Source organism: Oculina patagonica, chromosome 2, assembly GCF_052425735.1.
Source record: "Oculina patagonica isolate OP01 chromosome 2, crgOcupat, whole genome shotgun sequence".
Classification (NCBI taxonomy): Eukaryota; Metazoa; Cnidaria; class Anthozoa; order Scleractinia; family Oculinidae; genus Oculina; species Oculina patagonica.
The window spans coordinates 5,988,043-6,006,089 of NC_135759.1; the positions used below are offsets into that span (position 1 = coordinate 5,988,043).

The following is an 18,047-nucleotide window of genomic DNA, read 5'->3' on the forward strand; positions in this document are numbered from 1 at the left end:
CAATTCTGCGGAAAACTGGGAACTAGTATGAAAACTAAGACAGCGGTACTGACGGTCAGCGATATTATAACAGAGAACATGCGTTTTGCAATATTTACAAAAAGACAACATGGCAGATCGTGTAGAAGAACAAGAAAAATATGATTTTTCCGTTCCTACGGCGTCTCCGAAAGATTCAGATACCGAAGTTGTCATACGTAGGGAGGTCTTAGACACATTTGTGGCACCTGAAGATGAAATCAATGCAAAATTGGCGGAGAATTTTGATCAAGGCTTCGAGAATTGGCCGAAGACGTTTGATGTGGATAGCGAAAGCCATATAGAGTCTGTCAAGGGAAAAGCCATTATTGTTGGGAGTGAGAAATCTGTTAGAAATGAAGACATAGGAAATGCTGATTACGAGGTAAAAACTCAATATGAAACACGGACAAAACCAGCGGAAATACACAGCGAGAAATCACCGGAAGTAGAATTTAGGCACAGATGTCTACAACAACAGCAGCAACAACAACAAGAAAGACTTAGTTCAAGAAATGAAGAAACTAGGCTGCCACAAAGTAACAATCAGTCTCCTAAATCAATGGAAGAAAAATCAAAATTTAACAAGAGTGATAGCGAAGTGCCATCAATAAAGAAAACTGCCTCTGAGGAGAAACTTGATGATGGCTTTACAAGTAAGTTTATTTAGCACTTTCATTACTTATGTCCAAAGCCCTAAGTGGGCAAAGGGCCGGACATCCTCCTCCGCCATGCTGCACGGTCGCGAGCAGCCACCGCTGCCTCGTTCCACGAGCCGAGACCCAAAGCCGCTCTTTCTCTTTCGGCAGTTCTTCGCTAAGTCTCCCTCGGTCTGCCACGACTTCGCCTTCCCTCAGGGGCTTAGCACTTTCATGTTCCTAGTGAAAGGTGTTATGAGGCATTTCAAGGGGTAAAAGCAACAAGCAACATGACCCTGAATATATGCGATACAGGAACATTTTAATAGCGACAAGCGGCATCATTATGATGCTGAGATGCGACAGGGACACAATGCTACAGCAACACAATAGGGGGGAAAAGTGACAGCGACATTTAGGCTAGGCCACATCTGTTCTCAGAAACATGCGACATTGCGACACGGCTTTCCACCTTGGAAGACCTTTGTTATAGAACGCTAAGGTAGCAGGAGGTTTTGGTCCCAAATGAATTTGTACCGTATTTATTCGGCTATAAGCCGACCCTGGCTATAAGCCGAGACCCTAAACTTTCGGTTTTCAGAACCAGTTCGAGTCTGACAAAAAATAAACCCAAAACACTCGGCTATAAGCCGAGACCCAGTTTTTCCTTCAAACTACAAAACAATCCACGTGCAGCAAATCAACATATTTGTTAAATCACAACTACATGTATGCAATGGAAAAAACAACAAAAGAAATTACTAATAAATGGTGAATTTATTCAGATCTGTACATACACGTGACAAAAAATTCACCTGAGTTTAGAATCCCATCTCAAACAATCACGCATTCTTCTGAAGAATTAGTGGTTATCGATCATCATACCAAAAGCTACTAGTTTTCAAACAACTAAATCTTCCGATGAAAGTTGTTGCTGAGGTAGAGACCGTTCAAAACAACGGGAAGAATACTGTTCAGTTCGTTGCAAAATATTTCACAAGTCGCCAGTGAGCAGATAAAGCGGATAAACTTTAGATGTTATCAACACGAAACGCCATGCTGTTGTTGGTATTTGTCGAGTATTCTGAATTCAATCAAACTTTCGAAGTGGTTTATTTAAGCAAAGAAGTCGTGGTATTAAAAGTTTGTAGTTTTGAACAAAAATATTGGTACATCTAGCCAGTAGCCAGCCGCTTTCTGATAGATCGTGTTACAATGTTTGCCAAGCGCGTGAGAACAGCCGCTTATGATTTGTCAGTTTCTGACGTCGCCAAAGCAAGTCAAAACAATCGATTCTTTCTTTCTTCTCTTGAAGTGTCACGTTAGCGGTGATTCTGCATAAAACTTTTAAAAAGCTGAAGGAAAAGAAACAGTCTCAGGCAGAAATTTACTTGTGGAAGAGGTTGCAAGGAAATTGTTCAATACATGCAAGATTTTGAATGATCTTGACCGTTCAAAAGACGATCACGCACGCCGACAAAATAATATTCCAGAGCGAGCCGATGGATGACCGCAGTTCCAGCCTACTAGTAAATAGCGAAGGAAAGACGAATGAAAACTTCATTCTTAACGTTTCTTCACTAAACCAAATGGCTTTTTAGGAAAGTTTTACGGCACAAGCAGTAAAACGCAGTTAATGGAGCGTGACGTGCAAATCCCTAATCAGTTTATTAGGTACTGTATTTAATTGCGTTACATGTTTGGCGGTAATAACACGACGTCTTTGTTTCCTTGCTTAGTTTAGTTGGGTACCTTGAATTAGCTTATTGTTTAATCTATATTGCACAACACTGTCTAGTCTTGTCACAGCATGATCTGCAAGATGGCAATTTTCTATTGGTTGCAACCATAGCCGTGTCTAGCTATAAAAGCAGTATGATTCAATGTAAAAGCACTTCCCTTCATGGTGTGCTGTAATCAGTAAGCATTTAATTATCTGCACAGTCCTAGTGATGTAGCCCCTTTAAGCCACTTTAGCTACTAGCAATGTTGTAGTCCTTCGAGTTAACCTGCTTGCATGTATTCATAGGGGTGATATAGCCATATATTTCAACTATTTTGTAATTTAACCTAGAAATTGTTGCATTGAGGACTCCTGTGACTGAGTGTCTCACAGCGAAACCATATCCATTTTCTCTTTGTTACATTTCCTAGATAATTTACGCGTAGGTATCTATCTAGCTACATATGTATGGGCTTTGTAGTGTGTGTGGTTTGCTTGGGGGGATACATGCCTTGCATGTATCTGTGGCGGTTAAGTCTAATGGTAGCGACTTCCCCCAAGCTTTGGGCATTGTTTCTGCCCTTTCATTTGTGCACCTGCCAATATCTTGTCCGATCCGGCGCTGGCTTACCCAGTGCCGGGGAGATAGGTGAGGCTTAGAATCGAAGGTCACGTGTTCAGTTTGACCGTCAATTTGACCTGCCAATACTCTTGTCCGTCGCCAGTGCGGTAGTGCTGAAGATAAGTGAGGCTTTATTAGGTCATTGCATTTGAGGTCACGTGCTTTTATATTGACCTGCCAATACTCTTGTCTGATTCCAGTGCGGGGCTGCACTGGAGATAAGTGAGGCTTTAAAAGGTCATGCAACTCTAAGTCGCTTGGTATGCCAACCGCAGGGATGTGTCCCCCCACATTACGCCAAACATGTGTGCGTCTTTTCTCTATTATTGTTTGTCTTTTGGCTGCAATAATATTCGTTGTTAATATCATACCAAACAACCTGTCAGGATACACAGCAATCACGGAACTGGGACATTAAGAGCCGCCATTTAAATAAAAGGTAATGAACAAGAATTAATAACAAATGCTTGTTAATTTTCTTTATCGATGATCGCTCGGCTTATAGATGAATAATTTATTCAAATTCAACTTTTTTCTAGCACCGTGGAATTTTTTTCAGCGGAAATACTCGGCTATAAGCCGAACCCCCAATTTGGTTGAGTTTTGACCAGTTTTCTGTAAGATTTGGTGAAAAAATCGCTCGGCTTATAGCCGAATAAATACGGTAACTTCCGAGTGCACACCCACTTTTTACAGTACACTTACCAGGTTTGCTCCCATGTACGACCTAGAAATAAAAAAAATTAGGAATTGAAGACAATGAAGATTCGTCATTTTTTAAACATGACTGAAGAGTGACTACGTCAGTGAACTGCTTGTTATAAGCGAATCTACTTGTAAGCTAAACAATGGCAAGTTGGCATGTTCACTTTAATGGGTGCGAACTCAATAAAGGTGGGTATGAACTCAGACTTTGCAAACTGGATTGGATGCCAACCTCTATACTATCAAGGTAGGCCCAATTACAGCTGTCAGAGATTTTTTTCTTTTCAAGCCTGGAAGATTACTTTTTACAAATTAAATGGTTTCCTTCAATTTTATAGGAAATTATCGGAAAAAAGACTTACCGGGTAATATACTGATATTTCTCCTTTAATTTCAGAGTTGTCATTTATGAAGTATGTTATGGCAGAGGTTTTCAGTGGAAAGCTGATGGAGCTCGAAGAAGACAAATACACTGAAAGGCGAGAGAAAGTGTACACATTTATGAAAATTCCAAGAGAATTTGAAAAGGTACATGTACATGTAGTGGTAGTTTTGTTTATTCAGTAATCCTGCTGTTGACAACAATATGCAGATTCAATCCTTTACATGTTACAAATTAAAGAATGCTTTAAAGTGCACCTAACTCTGTAATTTTTTTTGCTCAGTTTTTCTGTTCCCAAAATTTTTAATTTCGTTAAATCCTTGATTTTCTATGCCCAGCTGAAGTCCAGCTCTGTCTGCATTTAAGGCGATCTGTGGAAAGCGAACTTGCTGTCAAATCCAGAACAACACTTGGTCAGTTCTCTTCAATTCCTTCTTTATATTAAATACTCTCTGGGGCTTTCTGCAGCAAAATTCTTCCAAAAATCACCTCAGTTCTATTGAAATTGAGATTGTCTTTCTCTTCATCTGATTTGTGGATGAGTTTTGACTGGGAATGCTAAGAAATTTATTTCATTGCTCCCAATCTGAGAGGATGGTAAAGGGGGGTAAATTAATTGTGGGTTATGCTCCATATACCATGTCCGAGTGACGTCACTGGGTACGGTGGTACACACACCGATTAATAGTTGTCATTCGGGATAATGAGGATAGTTCGTTCAAACAGGACTGTAGAGACACTTGGGACAAAAAAGACAAAATGGGACAATTGAGATAACCAGGACAGCTGGTACAACCAGGACAACTGGGACAATTGGGACAAGTGGGACAATTGGGACAACTGGGACAATTGGGACAACTGGGACAATAAGGACGATTGGGACAACTGTGACAACTGGGAAAACCGGGACAATTGGGACAATTGGGACAACCGGGACAATAGCTGTTATTGCAGTTGAGCCAGCGATAATATATTCTTTTGTTAAAAAGGTATGCGAACGAGGCGAAAGGGTCAACAAATCAGTGAACACAATGCAGAATGACCCTTAAGCCTCATTTGAATGTCAAACCGCTGAGAACTCCAATAACAGCTATTGGGACAATTGGGACAAACAGGACAACTGGGACAATTGGGACAAATAGGACAATTGGGACAATTGGGACAAACAGGACAATTGGGACAATTGGGACAAACAGGACAATTGGGACAATTCGAACAAACAGGACAACTGGGACAGTTAGGACAACTGGGACAATTAGGACAACTGGGACAATTGGGACAACTGGGACAATTGGGACAACTGGGACAATTGGGACAATTAGGACAATTGGGAGAATTGGGACAATTGGCACAACTGGGACAACTGGGACAATTGGGACAACTGGGACAACTGGGACAACTGGGACAATTAGGACAATTGGGACAATTGGGACAACTGGGACAATTGGGACAAATAGGACAACTGGGACAATTGGGACAAATAGGACAATTAGGACAATTGGGACAACTGGGACAATTGGGACAAATAGGACAACTGGGACAATTGGGACAAATAGGACAATTGGGACAATTAGGACAATTGGGACAATTGGGACAATTGGGACAACTGGGACAATTAGGACAATTGGGACAATTGGGACAATTGGGACAAATAGGACAATTGGGACAACCGGGACAACTGGGACAATTAGGACAATTGGGACAACTGGGACAATTAGGACAACTGGGACAATTGGGACAACTGGGACAATTGGGAGAATTGGGACAACTGGGACAACCGGGACAACTGGGACAACTGGGACAACCGGGACAATTGGGACAACTGGGACAAATGGGACAATTGGAACAACTGGGACAATTGGGACAATTGGGATAACTAGGACAACTGGGACAATTAGGACAATTGGGACAACCTGTAGGACAACTGGGACAATTGTGACATTTGGGACAGCTACAACCAGGACAGTTGGGACAATTGGGACAACTGGGGCAACCGGGACAACTGGGACAATTGGGACAACTGGGGCAGCTGGGACAATTGGGACAATCGGGACATTTGGGACAATTGGGACAAACAGGACAACTGGGACAATTGGGACAACTGGAACAAACTGGGACAACCAGGACAATTGGGACAGCTGGTACAACCAGGACAACTGGGACAATTGGGACAATTGGAACAACTGGGACAATTGGGACAATTAGGACAACTGGGACAACTAGGACAATTGGGACAATTAGGACAATTGGGACAATTGGAACAACTGGGACAATTGGGACAAACAGGACAACTGAGACAACTGGGACAATTGGGACAACCGGGACAATTGGGACAACTGGGACAATTGGGACAACCGGGACAACCGGGACAATTGGGACAACTGGGACAATTGGGACAACCGGGACAATTAGGACAATTGGGACAACTGGGACAATTGGGACAACCGGGACAATTAGGACAATTGGGACAACTGGGACAATTGGAACAACTGGGACAATTGGGACAATTGGGACAATTAGGACAATTGGGACAACTGGGACAATTGGAACAACTTGGACAATTGGGACAACTGGGACAATTGGGACAACTGGGACAATTTGGGAAAACTGGGACAACTGGGACAATTGGGACAACTGAGACAACTGGGACAATTGGGACAACTGGGACAATTGGAACAACTGGGACAATTTGGGAAAACTGGGACAACTGGGACAATTGGGACAACTGAGACAACTGGGACAATTGGGACAACTGGGACAATTGGGACAACCAGGACAACTGGGACAACCAGGACAATTGGGACAGCTGGGACAACCAGGACAATTGGGACAGCTGGGACAACCAGGACAATTGGGACAACTGGGACAATTGGGACAACCAGGACAATTGGGACAACTGGGACAATTGGGACAACTGGTACAATTGGGACAGTTTCCCTAAAATCCCATGCCCCTTACACTCGGTTGTGAACCAAAATGGCAGCAGTTTTTCTTTCCGGGCACAGAAAATCGAGGATTTAATACAAATAAATAAATCAAAAAAATCTTGCACTGAAATACTCAGCGAAATATGGCAATTTACTTATTAATAAGCAAAAAAGGGGTTAGGTGCACTTTAAGATTTTTTGAAAAAAAAAAAATCAAAGAAAAAGCTACAAACAATCATTACAATAACCTGTCAGGGTTGAGACTTTAAAGGCTATTTTTCGCTAAAAAGTGGCAGAGTTGAAGATTCATAAGTCAGGTCATCAGAGCCCTTACAACCTTATGATCCTACTGAGTCATGTTCACAGAATCGGAGACAGAAGAATCAGAACATTATCATTTTCTTCCAGTTCTGCTTATAAATTCTATTGCTGCTTAAATATGATTGTCAGAGCAGCAAGCAAAAGTGAACGAACAAACCAATCACAATGCTAGTTCTTGCAACTTCTGAGTGCTTCCTTTCTGCTTGTGTCTCAGACAAACGTAACTGTCTAGTTTTCACTAGAGTTGAGTATCTATCAAGCAGAATTGGAACTCTGCTTGATTTTCATTAGATCGTGACACTCTGCATTTCTGATTATGACTGTGACTTTTACTCCATCCCTAGTAAAAATCAGCCTCCAGCATAGTCCAAGTTTTCTTAAAGTTCAGCTTTTTATTCATCTCTGAGTGAGAAAAAAGACACACACATACTGGCTGATGGTTTATTGTCATTGGTTAAATGCATGTGTGGTTCCAGGTAATATCCATACCCACCGCAAATAAGGTAATTTTCCTAAATTGGAAATTCCAAGGGAAGGGGATTTCAAAAGGCAAAAATGGAAACTATGACGGTACACTGTACACTGGAATTTGCAGAGCTGGGATGGAATTATACCAAAATATTCTTCAGTAGAGAAGGGAGCGGGGTATGGATATTTTCCTGAATAATGCAATGTAGTTAATAATATTTGTTTTATTTTGTTTGTTTTGTTTTTCAGTTGATGGTATTTGGTTTCATGTTGTGCCTGGATTGTTTCTTGTTCATGTTTACATTCCTTCCATTACGTCTGATCGTTGTTCTGTACAAGATCATTACAGGACTGCTGTTTTGTAGAACGTGAGTTACAGTTAATACTAGTTCTGCCAGTGTAGAATTCAGAACTATTGTGTATACAAGTCTCACTGTAACTCAGTGAAAATAGAGCAGTCGACTGATGTGCCATCAAGGATTCGGATTTTTCTTTGTCCCACTCTTGTGACAAGAGAAAACAAGAACTGCAAGCAGTTTATAATCGTGCGGGTAATTTGTGACCACCCGACCTCTTTCAGTGCTTTGGCTTAAAGGCACGGCACCGCACAGAAAAATCTTTAGAAAAGCAGCCACTTGAGAAACACACAAGTCGTGTTTGCGTTAGTCACGGAGTGAACGTGACATGAATTTCCTTTACCACGTCATAGCCACATGCCTAGCCGGAAAAATGCCTGCTTACGCATGCAAATATTTATTTTGTTCCGAATGTTCAATAAAATAAACCCAAACCAGTTCATTTAAAAGAAAGCCAAATCACGCCAAAATAAAGAGTAGACTAAGGCCATCCCATTGTGTTTCTCCGTTTAGCGTCTTCCGACAAGCTTTTGGTAATTCCCCTGGCGCGATGACGTGTATCCCGTGCTTTGGCACATTCTTGCTGAGCTTGCAACTTACGTTTCGATAACGTTTCGATTCTCAAAATACAGTAAACTCAAAACAAAAATTGGGCTATCCAGAAAATAAGTCGTCGTTTTGCAATATTTAACACATTCCGGGTAATTTGTACGACTTGTACTCGCTCCGAGCCAAACGCTTGAGTAACACAACAATAAATATTTCACACAAACAGAGCGCAGAGTATTCAAACAGAAAATAGGTGAATGATTATTTATAGCTACAAGCGAGAGATCGCGTGACAGGGGTCTGACGTAGTGGTAGTTTCAAATAGCTTGGACATGTCCGAGCGGTCTTGGTTTTCGCTATGTGATTATATTCAGCCTTCTCTTCTTGTAAAATATGGTATGAAACAAAATTATACATTTCAGAGAGCAGAGTGTTCGTGTTAAACGCTAGTGATCGGCTGATCGCTATTAAATATTAAATCTTGCGTGACCGTGACAGAAGAGCCGGCTGGGCCGCGTGGGTCTGGATCGATTTACCAACAAAAAAAAAAATAAAATTCCGTGCAGATTATGAATCGGGCCCAGGCCCCGCCCGATTAATTACATCATTCTTTCGCATTTTATTTACCAAGGTTAAAATTATCATGATCTTTTTTCTCTTATCTATCTCCACGCAAGACATTGCCAATCCTAGCAGTATGCCAAAGTGGGAATAGAAACGTTAATAGACATACATTGTGTTTTAAGACTGCACTTTTGTTTAATTAATATGCAATGTCTGTTCTTTGCCTAAAAACAGGTCACGAATGTTACAGCCTGTTCAGATATGCGACTTACTAAAAGGTAATGTTCAGTTTAGTTTTTATTTAATATTTTTATTATCATTTTGTATTTAATAATAAGTCCATTGCAGTAATCATCAATAATATTTTTCTTGAATCATTTTCAGGCGCTATTCTTGTGGTGTGCTGGTTGCTGTTAACCCATGTGGACTTTTCAGTTTTGTATCACACTGTCCGAGGACAATCCGTCATCAAACTCTACGTCATTTACAACATGTTAGAGGTAATAATAATAATAATAACTTTATTTATCCTGGTAGACCGGTCAGTCAATCAAGGAGATTGACTGGTATCAATCGGTGACCAGTATAAAAGCATAAAATTTACAAAGCATATAATTTAAAAGCATAAAAATTACTAGCATAAAATTTACAATTACAAATCTAAAAACTATGAATATATATACAAAAATTAGAATTTAAATTGTACACGTGTGATTTGCACTGTCCATGTTCATGAGATAAGTGAATGTTTTGCCATTAAATTGTGTAAGTGTTGCGAGCTCGCGAATCCCTTTTGGCAATTTGTTCCAGGCACTTGCAGCCGAAAACCTAAACAAGGTCTGTTCACATTTGGTCTTAACTTGTGGTAGATCTAATAGTGTTGGATCTCTAAAAGATCGACAATGTCTCTGCGATCGTTTCATTAAATAACCTGTCAACTGCTTAGGGCAGTTAATGTTGTTAATTATCTTGTAAACATATTGTAACTTGAGTGACTGACTGAGGTAAAAAAGTGTACCATATTGTGGTGATTACAGTGGAATTCTGCGTTCTTGAGTTGATCCTCCAAGGGAAACCAAAATTGGTTGGGGAAACTAAAAGTTTGAGAAATGTGAGGTTAATTGCAACGTTCAAATGAGTGAAGCAAATCCAGGGAAACAAGAAATTGAGGGTTAAAGAAATCAGCATTCTACTGTACGAAAAAAGATACTCAACTTTGTGGATTCACTTAACAGAGAGCAGATCAGTTCCCACTTGTTTTGGAAGCTAGGGGTCCCTGAGTTCTAGGAAACTGAGGGTCCTTTATGCTTTTCAAGGGATCTTTTGACTACACAAATGGATTTAAACTTTCTGAGTTGTGCTACTTTGCCTTGTTAACCTCAATTAAAGCACAAAAGACCAAAGCATGTTAATAAAAGGAAATTTATTGTGTAACTACTTTTATTGGCTGGATGAATGGGCCACTTGGTAGTTTTTTTCTCTTGGATTTTTCTTGTTGCCGATCTCTTAAAGTTGTTTTCACAATAAAGCACCTTCAAAATAGTGTTTAGCCGAGGAAAACTTTTGAATAAAGCGATAATTTATTGTGTAATATTTCTTCAAATTGCTCAGGTCTGTCATTTTACTTCTGAGGAGCACTATAGTTCACTATAAAACCGTAAAATTCCAGTTATAAACCCTGGGCTAATACAACTTCGTAAGGGGTTTTGGGTGGGCTTATAAGCGGAGGGGCTTATATCCAGGAGGTCTTAAAAGCGGAATAAAAAAAAGTTTTGAAACGAGCCACAAGAGTGTTGATCGAAATACGTTTTTAAGTTAAAAACGCACAATAAAGCAATATTAAGCCCTGTTCAGTACTGTCTTCCGGCACATGCAGGGGTTTTTTTTTGTTTCCAGGTAGATGGGCCTATAAACGTAGGGGGAGAGTTCTGAGAGTTCTGTGCCCCACCCAAGAACACAGTAATTTTACCCAGTGCTCAAACCTATACCACTTGATTCAGAGCCAAAAGGGCACTAACCATCAGGCTACCATATTTGATAACATTTTAGCAAAATCATCAACATTACTTTGAAGGCACATGTTAATACTTTTTTCATTGTCGTCTTATTCTTATAGATAGCAGACAGATTGTTTTCCTCAGTTGGTCAAGACATCTTAGATGCTCTGTTCTGGACTGCGACTGAACCCAGAGATAGAAGAAGAGAACATATTGGGATCATTCCACATTTTGTCATGGCAGTTGTTTATGTGTGTATCCTTTGATGTTTTCACACTTGTTTAATAATTTGGCACATAACTCATAGTTTCTTTTTTTACACAAAAATTCAACTTCCGCACAAAACTTGATGTCCACGCAAAACTGGATTTCTACATAAATTCGGCTCCCTTACAAAACTCGACCTTCACACAAATCTTGATCCCACACAAAACTGAACTTACCATTAATTCCATGTAAAACTTGACATCAGACATACTCAACTTCCACACAAAACTAGAAATCAACAGAGTACTCGACTTTACACAAAACTGGACTTTCAAACAAAACTGGACTTTCACACAAAACTGGACTTCACACAAAACTGGACTTTCACCCAAAACTGGACTTTCACACAAAACGGGACTTTCACACAAACGACTTCCACACAAAAGTGGACTTTCACACAAAACATTACTTCCACACAAAATTCGGTGTGGACACAAAACTCAACAAAACTGAACATCCACAGAAATGTTGACGTCAACACTTAGCATTCAATAATTCTTAGGCTTAAATTTCGAAAGGATTTTTGGAGTACGTATTTTCTCGATTAAACGCCCCGGTGTTTATTTCAAACTTGGCTTGGCCGTTCAAGGGTTTATTTGACTCCTGCAGTTTATTCGAGCTCAATGTTCATTAAGCAAGGCGTTTTATACATTATTCATGACAAACATATATCTTGCTAACATGTACCTACAACATGTACCTATAACATGTACCTACAGCTTAATTATACCTCAAGTAAATACCTAAGGGGTCTATTTTCAACTTTACCTTGGAGACCCGGCGTTTATTCGGTACCCGGCGTTTAATCGAGAAAATACGGTAAAAAAATCGCAGAATTTTTTTTTCACATTGGGGTTTTTCTATTTTCTGCTGAGTTTAATTTGAGAATTGTATCCTATATATTGATAAAAGTCAAATAGATTTTCCCGAAGCAGTTGTGTAGCCTTAACCTGTTCAGTTTTTCATGCAGTGTTGGTACTGTTTCAAGCCATCTGCCTCAATGTCGCTGTCAACTCACACAACAAAGCCTTGTTAGTGATAATGGTGTCCAATCAGGTATGGCGAACTTGTCCTATAACGTGCTCAATTTACCTTACGACAGACTTCTGGGATTCCAACCTCGTTCCCAGGACCATTTCTTGCTGAAGAGAAAAGGTCCTGAGAACGAGGTTGATGACATTCAAACGAAAGGCAATTCTATACAAATGACTTGGTAACAAAGTTCCATGCGTTGTTTTTGATTGGTTGTTAGCCTTAGTTATGCATGCGGGAAAATCGTAACCTGTAACCTGTGTAGCACTCAATGTGTAATATTTCAACTCATTCGCAAATTTCTTTCTCATGGGAAATAGACCGAAATAAGTAGTACAGTATTGTAGTAGCCTGCGCCGCAGACGAAACTAAACCCTTGGTTAAGTCCTACTAGCCGGGCTTAGTTTACGTCTGCGACGCAGGCTATATTGTAGCAACTATATTATATATTGTGCTTTATAAGCTAACACATAACCAGTCGATCTTATCGCCTGATAAAGACTATTACCGTACCCAAATTCGTAAGTAGCCAATCAGAAGCGAGATCTACTGTCCTGATATCCTACGATATCAAGTCACTGACCTGATATGCCACCATATCATGGACAGTTTCAAGTAAAGTAGTGTTAACGTACGATGAATTGAAAAGAGGTTTTTACCAATAAAACAGAACCTCGTAATTTAAATTAGCAGGTTTTTACCGTTAGTAGAAGAAGTAAAAACTTTCCAACCAAAACTAAATTTGAGCGCGCTCGCCAAATACGCAATGTTTGCCGACGAGTACTGGAACATATATTCAGACTGAAATTTTTCGCTAAATTCTGAATTTGGGTACGGTAAATACCTAATCGTACCTTTTTGGTACGCTTCGATGGCATATCAGGCTCATTTGGTCTCGCCATGGGTATTTTGGCTCGACTACGTCTCGCCAAAATACGAACCATGGCTCAACCAAACTCGCCTGATATGCCGCCGAAGCGTACCAATATTGAACTCTCGTAAGCTTGTACTTCTACTGGTCCTCTAGTGTAGCAGTTGTTTTTGGCGCTAGGAGCATTGTTCCTGTTGTTTGTTCTATTGCTCTCTCAAAGCGTAGCGTGCCATTCTTGCGAGACATTACGAGAGCTGCTACTCAACTGAACCGTTTTCTTTAACAAGAAGAACTGGATTCGCCATTCTTTTTACTGGATCAATCAGCGTTTTTCCTGAGTGCCGGTTGCTTCATACTGCTTAAATGTTCAAGCCTTGATTCAACATACTATCTCAAAATTAAGATAAGCAAGGGTGTTTCTGTTGGGTAGGCTGCATTGTTCGGGGACATTCAAAGAGACGTAAGGTCCGTCGCTAGTTAAGTCATATCGTGTTATTGTCACAGTAGCTTTTAGTTTATGTTAGCTATCTTTGACATTTGCAGTTTGTGGAGCTGAAGGGAAGTGTTTTCAAGAGATTTGAGAAGAACAACTTATTCCAAATGTCATGTAGTGGTATGATACCTTTTTGCAATTGAGTGTTGAAAGTAATAATTATATATTTTATTTTTCGTTCTGCATTTGCTAAGTTCTACAGTTGATTCAAAAAGGGTCACACAATGTGATCTTGCCAATCAAGGTAGTAATGCTGCATTTTAGCCAATCACAAGCAAAACCAGTTGTCACGTGGTGTTGCACGTTTTCCCGCGCTTTGAATCTGTTGCGTTGTTTTACTTCGAACTTTGATTGGTTCATTGAGTTATTGGCGTCTGTTTTGATTGGCAGATGTCATTGATTTGGGTTTAGCTTTCTTTTCACGAGAAAACTTCTCCAATTCTTTAGAGTAGTACTCAGGTTGGGCTCTCAATTTGTCACACTTGTGAAACAAACACTCGTAAACATTACAGACTAAATACGATAACCTTAATCATAGCTGCCCCATTCTTTTCATCATGAATTTATGTCTGGGCAGGTTTCACAACATTGAAGTAATTATTGTTATTTTTTTATGCAGATATCAGAGAAAGGTTTTACTACATAGTGTTAATAATAATAGTCACCCTTCGAAATTTAACAGAATTCAACTGGAATCTCGGTAAGCACCTTATTACATTGTGTCTAATACAGTAAAACCCGCGAGTAAGAACCTATTGTTTTTCAAATTAGCCTAAACAGGTTCTTACCTAAAGGGTTATTAACACAAATTAAGGCTAATTAGGTTCTTAATAGGTTCTTAATTTCTGGGGAAAAAATTTCAATGTTGTTAAATAGAGATTTTAGTGGTATTCGGCCTTTTTCTTGTATAAAATTTGCATTACATTGCATCTGGGGTAATAAGGCTTCTAGGATACGTATCTCCAAAGAGGATCCAGAATGTTGACTTATCATATTTTCCCAAAAGTAAACATATTTAATCAATTTCAGAAAATAAGAACCTGTTTTCAAATTTTAGGCTAAGTAGGTTCTTATAAAAATGGTATCTAATTTGCAAATTTTAGCCCAACGGGTTCTTAAATAGTAAATAATAAAGATGGTAAATTTTAAGCTCGGTAATAAATAATGAAGATGAAGTATTCAACATGACACGAGCATCGGACAAAAAACAATTCTGAGACCCCGACGGGAATCGAACCCATGGCCTCCCAGATACCGGTTGGGCGCTCTAACCAACTGAGCTACGAGAGACTCGTTGTGAGCTGGGCCATTTCAGGTTCTAAAATGTTAGGTTCTTACTCGCGGGTTTTTACTGTAACTCATACTCTACCAAGTTTTTTTCTGGTTAAAGAAGCATTAAAAGGTTTTGTGGTATCTCAGAACTCTTGCCATTTCCAAACAACACATAGTTTGTTTGATGGTCTTTGAAGAGACAAGTTTGACGAAAAAAAATTCACTCTTAAATGAAGTAATTTTTGTTCTTTCAGAACATTTGTACGTTATTTGTCCTTATCTGTTGGCTGTTCTGTCTTCCGAGTACTTTGTGGACTGGATTAAACACGCTTTTATCACTAAATTCAACAACATTCCAGTTGAGGTATGGTTTTGTTCATTTTAGTGAAGCCTCTTTCTTTTACGATACATGTTACCTTACCACTTCTCGAAAACTTGTCTTTTAATTAGCTTGTTCTGATGTTATTCAACCCTTTTTCCGCGTGAAAGCATGGGAGGCACTGTGCCCTTATGGTTAGTGCGCTGGACTCCGGATCGAACGGTCCGGGTTCAAGCCTGACCCTGGCTGCAAGCTTTTAAATTTCCTGTTCGGTTTGTTTGGTTCTTGAGTGTATCACAGAGCGCATTCTTGTTTATCTTCACGGCGCACAGTGGGGAGCTGGGTCTAGACCAGCCATGACGTCAAAAGAATAGACCCAGCTCCCCACTGTGCGCGGTTTTGGACCCAACTGGAAGTGAAAATATTAAGTTTTTTAGGTCGAAAACGCGGTGAAAAAAAGAGATTTCAAGTTTCTTTTTATGATGTTCGCATCAGCATCCCACATGCATCCCAGTCCCTTTAATATGGAAGTCCCCCACCCCCACCCCCCTGATTGGCCACTTTTCCTTGCATCCCAATTAATCGCTTCATCTTTCTTCAGGTTTACTGTGAGTACAGAGCTCTTCTTGCTGAGGATGCTACCTCGAGTCGACAAAAGAACGTAAGAAATTATTTACTTTATTCAACGTTTCTGCAGTAATCTTCAAAGAACAACCCCAACCCCTTCGCAACCTTGTGTACCACCAAGTTTGTAGTCTACTGAATTGTTCAACATTCTAACAGTGTAATAAACGAAAGATGTCTTATACTATAGAAGTAACATAAGATATTTCGCTTGTGGGAGGTAGGGACTTGTTTGTTTGAACTGTTTACTGTTTTTACGTGAAAATACCTCTTCTAACCTCAATCATATTTTGTTTGAGACCTGTTTGTATTTATGATTTGTTTTGTTTTGCAGGCACATGCTGATCATTTTGATCTTGTTTCTCGTCGCATGGGGTTTATTCCTCTTCCACTTGGCTCTCTGGTAAGTTGATTACGGTAAAACAAGTTTGATTACAGGGAGCCATCAAGGCACATGATGTGACTACAGTGGCTGGATAAATAAAAAAATGCGGACATGTGGCATTTGTCACACCTTTCTTAAAAAGGTACATCGTGGGACGGATCTTAAAAAAAAAATTTATCCTCGTTTTTTTTAAGTTCATCTTCCCAAGAACCTTCGTTTTCTTTTGCTCAGCAGCAAGAACGCTGACTCAGGCCAGTTTCGATTTTTGAGCTTGCACATAGTGCTCATTTTCGATTGTCGGCTAGTCAGATTTGAGCACAAGTCCGTGAAAGTCGCGGACTTTAAAAATCGGACCTGGTCAGAATATACTGACCAACCAAAAAACGGACTCTGTGAACGAGATTGCCGTTTTAACATGAACGGCGGTGTCCTTACCGTTTTAGTGTGCACAATAGACGAAAATCCACCTAAGGGTGCGTTAACGGGGCCTAACAGTTTTGTGCGGTGATGTTTGCAGGTTATAAGAGAGGTAACTCAGTCGGTCAAGCTTCATGGCGTGGCTGGAGTCTGCCTACTGTTGGTCACTTTTGTCTTGTGAGTACAATTAAATGATGACTAACAACCTCCTTATTCATTTTACCTCCGGTTTATCATTTTTAAGACCAGTCTACTCGAATTTTTAACTTCATAGTAAGAGAAGCGAGTTTTGCTTCCCAACAGGCGTCAGTGTTTCCTTCGGTCCGCCTTGGAGAACATTGAAGGTCGGGGAGGGGGGGGGGGTTAGGGTCATTGGGTGTAGGCTTAGGGTCTATGGTCTAGAGGGTCTAGGGGGGCGGGATTTTCGTTTCCTGTGAAGCAGGCCACTAAATGCTTAGGAATGACTAGGAGTTGATCTAAGTTACCGTTAGCACTTGAAAAAAAATTCATATTCTAACAACAGAAGTATTTTCTTCTCTCCTCTTACGGACTTAATTTATCATACTATCTTGTTTGCTTTATAACAGCCTTACGTCAGTCAAGGTATTAAACAGCATCATATTTCTTGGAAAAGCGACTCAATACGTCAAACAAAAACAAGACCAAGAAGCTGCCAACGCACGGCAGGGTAACCTAGCCTCATCGCGAAACCTCAAGGCCCAGGTCTCCGCCACTCTGTTGGATTCTGCGCAGTCTTCGAGCGTTTCTTTAGCCGGCGAGGGACGGGACGCGGGATCGGGAGCTGCAGGAGAGCAGACAACACGGCGCGCAAAAACACTGGCAGAAATTGATAGATACACACTTTGTAGTAAAGAGATTGTTGTATTTTAACAAGTCGTTCATTTAGAATCTGTGTTCTCACAATAAGGTGGCAACATTTTCTAAAACAGGAAGCACAGAGTCGTCAGCTGTTCTATGAAAATATAAACTGTTACCATAAAGTGTTGTGTTTATTTACTTTTCTGTCTGTCTGTGTCTGTGGCAAATTGACTTTTTTCTGGCGTTGAAAATGTTGTTAAGTCCATACATTTCGGGAC

General features: G+C 40.2%; 1 protein-coding gene across 1 annotated transcript; it reads left to right on the forward strand.

The window, feature by feature from the left end:
• Positions 1-100: 100 nt before the first annotated feature.
• Positions 101-17,951, forward strand: LOC144642779 (transmembrane anterior posterior transformation protein 1 homolog). The gene is made up of 14 exons (XM_078501850.1): positions 101-674; positions 4,104-4,234; positions 8,054-8,172; positions 9,508-9,551; positions 9,658-9,773; positions 11,390-11,525; positions 12,496-12,593; positions 13,984-14,053; positions 14,553-14,633; positions 15,460-15,569; positions 16,126-16,185; positions 16,483-16,551; positions 17,051-17,127; positions 17,538-17,951. Exons 1-14 carry the CDS (start codon positions 110-112, stop codon positions 17,839-17,841), a joined length of 1,980 nt encoding a protein of 659 aa, XP_078357976.1. The 5' UTR covers positions 101-109; the 3' UTR covers positions 17,842-17,951.
• The last annotated feature ends 96 nt before the right edge of the window (positions 17,952-18,047 follow it).

Excerpts from the sequence above, each read along its gene's own strand:
- LOC144642779 (XM_078501850.1), top strand. The coding sequence starts at position 110 with ATGGCAGATCGTGTAGAAGAACAAGAAAAATATGATTTTTCCGTTCCT. Across the intron at positions 14,634-15,459 it reads AGAATTCAACTGGAATCTCG|AACATTTGTACGTTATTTGT; the intron begins GTAAGCACCTTA and ends TTGTTCTTTCAG. Across the intron at positions 16,552-17,050 it reads CTCTTCCACTTGGCTCTCTG|GTTATAAGAGAGGTAACTCA; the intron begins GTAAGTTGATTA and ends TGATGTTTGCAG.